General features: G+C 30.6%; 1 protein-coding gene across 1 annotated transcript; it reads left to right on the forward strand.

The window, feature by feature from the left end:
• The first annotated feature begins 1,269 nt into the window (after window positions 1-1,269).
• LOC143074902 (uncharacterized) lies at window positions 1,270-6,009 on the forward strand. Its single transcript, XM_076250115.1, has 5 exons — window positions 1,270-1,349; window positions 2,994-3,057; window positions 4,082-4,110; window positions 4,666-5,116; window positions 5,929-6,009. Exons 2-5 carry the CDS (start codon window positions 3,000-3,002, stop codon window positions 5,931-5,933), a joined length of 543 nt encoding a protein of 180 aa, XP_076106230.1. The 5' UTR covers window positions 1,270-1,349; window positions 2,994-2,999; the 3' UTR covers window positions 5,934-6,009.
• The last annotated feature ends 506 nt before the right edge of the window (window positions 6,010-6,515 follow it).

A 6,515-nucleotide genomic window follows, 5' to 3' on the forward strand; every position in this document is an offset into this window, starting at 1 on the left:
ATTCCATATTGAGTTATATTAAAACATCATTACGTAATGTTAAAACCATATTAAGTAAAGACGAAACAACATCAAGTAATATCAGAGTTCCACATAAGACAGCTGTGGCGTTCCATAACATCTTAGTATTTTCTTAGACATAGTTGTAAGCATACCTTGTACTGCTATTCCAAACAGGAGAATGGCGACGAGGAGACAACTGATGGGTTTCATCGTTAGCTAAAACGAAAGAGGCAATGTCTTTAATGCATGAACTAATCAGTTATATGGATGGTTTTAAAAAAATGAAAATAATTTGACCAATATGATTTTGAAACTATTTCCCATAATTTTATTCAACAAAAGTCAATCGAATAGAAATTTGATACATGGTCATCTGATACACCAAACCAATTGAAATAAATTTTAGACAATCACGAAGATCTGAATGTGATTACTAATAGCAATCAGTTGTATATCAATGAAATCATATTAATCTCAATCAGCGTTATACTATGCTGTGCTAGTTCCATGGGTTTATCTAATAACTGTGTTTCATGATCACATATGTAATGAGTTGTCCAATGAATGTCAATGACAATATCCAGAAAGGCGCTTCGTGCGAATAAAATTTAAAACTTGTTTTTTTCTTTTTTTCTTAACTACTGTTGTCTTAGTTTATCTAAGTATTAAATCGAGCTTTAGATATATGATTACCGAGAAACATGCTTTTATTTTAAGTCTTCACGCTGAAAGGGACTGCTTCTCTTTGTTGACACTCTTATAAAAGCTATTGCTGCAATAGTAAGCTAACACAAAATAAGTTTATATATTTCTAAACATGAAATATCTTACCTACTCGAGAACCTTGCAAGTGACCTGAAATAATGAATATTCCACTCGTATTTATAGTAACATGAGTAATGTAGTAATTTTTAAAATCTCGCTGACCAATATAACCACAAATTGCGAATGTGGTTGTGTTAAGAAATTGATGAGCATTTTGACTTGCAGATAAATATGGTTTTTGTTTATTGATAGATCATTTTATGGTTTATAAGTTTATTTTTGTTTATTACATTTGTAATTTTTGTTATTTATTACAGACATGATGCAGATTTTTTGTACTTTACATGCATTTAAAATAATAGTAAAAATTAGTTAACCACAGATTATTTTCATTTTTCACTACTTTTTAGCATTAAAATTTTAATGTATTTTGGTTGTTAAACAAGACGTTAACAAAACAATATGCAAAAAGTATGAACGTAAAAATAATACCGATTCACGTTTCAATACCTACTGCCGTACTATAAATAGGAGAGCAAGATTTGATTACTACATTCCCTTAACAAAGCTCCGGATAAAAGGTAAGAAAATATAGTATTAAGGAAGTTAGCTACTCAGTTTCAAAATAACAAGCTTTTCATAACACTAGAATATATTGATAGGGGATTACTAAAGGAACCAAAAGAGCAAACATAAAATATAGGTCATAGTGCTTGTTTTTGAGATATAAGGCATTAACAATTTGGCTGATATAATTTTCTCTTGATTTTTCATATAGTTAACATTGTTACCTTTTGGCTTAAAAATGATGAAACAAAAACAAGAATTTTATAAGATTTTCAAAGATAATATTTTAAACTATACATGCTATATGTAAATAAATTTTGGAAATAAAGTAGGGGTTATTGGACAAATATTTTTAAAGGCACTACATGGATAAAACCAGAGGCTTCTGATTATCTGGCAAAAAATCTAAAATAACAGCAGCGAAATCCTTTTAAATATATATAATAATAATCATTAGAAATATAGTTTAAACGAGTCAACACACATTGGGTTTGATATAAGCTTCGATTTTGCCAATTGATTAGCGAGTTTCCGTCTGAGGTGTCTTCGGAGTGTGGTATTTTTGTTATTCAACTTTTCACAATGAACAAGACATTTAAGCTCTATCTTCATGATTTTATAATGTCCTTACAACTATTGAATATGTTTTATCTTTCCTTGGAATTAATAATAAAACAGTTTGTATGTGATTGGTTTTTAAATTAGTTCAATCTACAAAACTAAACAAGATTTCAAGATTTCAAGATTTTATTGTAAAGCAACGCTCAGACACATAAATGTGTAAAATGAGGTACATATATACAATGGTAAACATGATTTATAATACAAAGGTAACATTAAAAAAAAAAAAAAATAAAAAACAATATAATTTAAAAAAAAAAACAACAATAAAAAAAAAAAAAAAAAAAATAAGACAAATTAATATACATATCACAATAGGTTATTCAGCTTTTTGATAAAAGATGCCAACTGTCTATATAAATTGACATTACAGTAAGATAACATTACAGATAATTTCTGTTTACTTGGATGCTTCGTATAATAACATAAAGCACTGAGAGGCTACCTAAATAATTTTGGCTTCACTTATATCTAAAGTACTCTCAGACTGGTACAACCCGATTTAATTCGATAGTATTTAATGACTAAAGTGGTTGAAAATTTATGATATAAATGCACTGTTAATAAATTTTGAAATTAAGAAACAAAGACTACAACTCCATCATGCAAATAAGACTTCAGACGGCTATTTATCTATGTGGTATCATACCATATATAGACTTTTGAATGTTTGTGATTATTTTTGATGAAATTTAATCTTTCTCAAAAATGATTTTGCAAGTAAAACAAAGAGGATAACGAAAAGAAAATAAAAAAATATAAAATGAAAGAAGACGAAACGATGAACAAAAGTCTACAAAACACAGAACACAACCAGCTGAGAAAGACACATACTAAAATATTAATTGTGATATTAGATGATTTGTAAGAATATGACGATTTTTATTTAAATGACTTTCAAGTCAAATAATAGTGTTTTTTTTATAAAAACAAAAAACGTACAGAAATATTTGCATATGCATAGAAGTAATTATTTTATATACCGAGCTAATTTTATAACTAAGCTAAATTATGAATAATTTGAATTTTCGTTTTAGACAACCATGCAGCCTATGACTTGTCTCTTCATCTGTATTTTCCTAATTGGAATAGCAATACAAGGTAAGATTTTATTAGTGTCTAAGCAGGGATTTGTGTACTAAAAAGGATTTATCGTTTTCTTTTACGCGGCGAGAATTCGCGCTACTCGCCATTAGCTGGTTACAAATACTTGCCACTTACGATATCGAAACAAGTATTTGGTGATTGTTTGTACACATCAGATATCGAGTTATTTCATTTGTCTTACAATACAAATCCTTGGTCAAAGCAAATTTTAAGACGTTTGTACCATTGTGGATGGAAGAAAGTTAATAGAGTTCTTTATTTATTTTCGAGAGGAGAGGTTAAGTATCGGAATAATGTCTACATCTTCCTTGCATTTTTTGCTTAGACTCAATGGGTTAGGTCTTCGACAAAACAGAACCTCAGCTTACTACACTTGTTATTGGATAGTTTTCCTGTTTACTTGGAATTTTTAGATTAATTTAATATTGGTCCATTCAACAAATTACATAGAAATACATAAATGTGATTTAAAAAAAAAAGACGTTTCGTATAAGAGAAGTGATATTACTTGTGTGATTTATTGTGACTTGCGATGCATACCGTTTCTAAGATTTTCACAGTTTTATTTATCTTCATTTGTCAGGTTCCAGTTATTCATGATCCACTTTTTCACTTTGAATAGACAATAAAGAATTACTAAGTAGCACAAATAAATTTACAAAATTTCACGGTTTTTATAGAGGATGTTGTTTCGTTGTCGGTAAAACTTGAATTGTTGATACTACATTGTACATCAACAGTCAGTGAAACATACGGTCATTGACCGTAAACAATGGCGGGTCAAAGGTGGATGACGATCTATGCGTTTAAATAGGAACATACATGTATAGTTGGAAACCCCCTTGTTATCCTCGATTGGGACCCCCTTTTAAAATGGCTCTCGATTATTGTATTGACGATGTAACCTATGCATTTATTAATTACAGCGTATACGCATTGTCAGAAACTTGATTCAGAATACTTGTTATTCATTGTCTTATATATGTGATTTAAACATATTTTTTTTCTATTATTTCAGAAACCAGTGCTACTAGATGTTATTCTTGGGTAAGACAGATCTTATATCTATTTGTCAAAGTCTTATTATTTGAATCATTTATCTTTTTATTGTAGTTTTTTAAAGTATATTAGAGGTGTTAATTAATGATTAGATTTTAATTGGTTTATTTTATAATGGGACGACACAACAATAAAGGTTTCTTCTTCGGCTGTTGTTTACTCTTTGGTCAGGTTGTTGTCTCTTTGACATGATTTTTCTTCCTCATTTCCATTCTCAATTTTATTGGACACAAGTTATAACATCTCTCTATGTAATATTAACACAAAGTACATCAGATAATAACGAAAACACATAGTAGGAATGCAATAAAAACAAGAACAAAACAAAAACAATACAATTTAGAGTAAAACATAAAACTATATAAAACTGGACTGGAGTGAAGAGTTGGAAAGTAGAGTTCAGAATTCCAGTTGATAATTGTTTGTATTGCAATGAATAATCCTTTAGATATTAATGGTAATATAATTACAAAGTATTTGATAAAGTACGCTCTGTCTTATTTATGTAAGACTATGTTCATTAAATGTGTTTTGTTGTTACAGCCTAGGGCATGTCCACCTTGGAAGAGATGCATACAATTACCATGGTACCCATATTACAGATGTGTTCAAAGATGGGGATGGGGAAATTCAGGAAGTCCATGGAGAATGGGAATCTATGGTAGTTGGAGTGGCTATGGTAGTGGCGGAGGGGGTATGGGTGGTTATGGAAGTGGTGATATGGGTGGATATGGAGGTTATGGCAGCGGTATAGGTGGTTACGGAGGCGGCAGTATGGGTGGTTACGGAAGTGGAGGAATGGGTAGTTACGGAGGTTACGGAGGTTACGGAGGTGACATGGGTGGTTATGGAGGCGGCATAGGTGGTATTGGAGGTGGTGGTATGGGTGGTTACGGAGATGGCGGCTATGGGTCTGGCGGTTATGGATCTGGTGGTTATGGCGGTGGTGGTGGCGGTTATGGATCTGGCCGCTATAGCAGAAAGAAAAGTGTTTGTAAGTATGAAATACGCCTCGAGTATGTATATCTTTTTCAATTAGTCAATATATGTATATGTAGTATTTACACAATTAGTATGAATTAGAAAAATGTAAATCGAATAACTCTGAATTATTCCAAGCAGTTTAAACTAATACATGCTGATGATTCTATTCTACATCAGATTAGAGACAGAAGGATGGTATTTTCAATTATTTTCACATTTTCTGTATCATTTAATATGTCAGTGGCCACTGTGTATCAGCTTTATAGCAACTTTTAATTATTTGTAAATAAAAAAATGCAAGTTGTTTTAGTATATTTATGTGTATACAACACAGAAAAGCGCGAAAATAATTGAAATTGATAGAAAACAAAAATAAACCATGGGTTTTGGAAAAAGGGTAAATGACTAAAAGAACAATTGTCCTGTCCCCTAGTACTTAAATTATGCTATTGCACTTATTTAAGAACTTTTGAAACTATTTTCTTATCACATTATTCATTAGGTATAATATATATATCTATTTTTCAAACAAATATTTCGCAATAATTTTATAGATACATACTTAATCTAAGGTTAACATTTGTCCTTTCTGAGTTTAATATTTAATGAAATATTGGCAAAATTATTCACGAATGTTCAAGGACTAAAAAGAAAACATGAGTTCAAAGACTTAACAGGGAATACCCAATTCATCTTATGTTTCCTCTTATTTAAACAAACGAACAGTTCTATCAAGTAAAATCTTATTCAAAATAATATTTAAAAAAAATATCTTTGAAATGTAAAATAATGATTTAATCAACCTGTGTTTATTTCTTGCAGATTAAAGACAAAAGGATTGAAATCACGACGACTGACCAATTTTTAAATATTTTATTGAATAAATTTGTATATTGAGCAGTACATGTCTCTTCTGACTTAAGCCAACGTTTTTCCCACAGTATTTGTTTTTAAAATTTGGGAAGAAAAGAGGGGTATGTGATTAGAGGGGTATGAATCAAATTAAAGATATCGGATGTAATAAGGGGAAGGTCTGAATAAAACTAAAAATATCTGATGTGACAAGTAATATGACAACTATCCACCTGACACCAACGTGACACGTGTTCTATTGTTTATAGATATAGGAAGATGTGGTGTGAGTGCCAATGAGACAACTCTCCATCCAAATAAAAATTTAAAAAAAGTAAACCTTTATAGGTCAATGTACGGCCTTCAACACGGGGCCTTGGCTCTCACCGAACAACAAGCTATAATTTGTCTGTTTGTCTTTTGTTCATTTTTAGCCAGGCGTTGTCAGTTTATTTTCGATTCATGAGTTTAACTGTCCCTCTGGTATCTTTCGCCCCTCTTTTACTTTACTAGAGACCAAATGACAAAGGAATTAACAACTATAAGTTACCGTACAA

Source organism: Mytilus galloprovincialis, chromosome 5 (genome assembly GCF_965363235.1).
Source record: "Mytilus galloprovincialis chromosome 5, xbMytGall1.hap1.1, whole genome shotgun sequence".
NCBI classification, from domain to species: domain Eukaryota; kingdom Metazoa; phylum Mollusca; class Bivalvia; order Mytilida; family Mytilidae; genus Mytilus; species Mytilus galloprovincialis.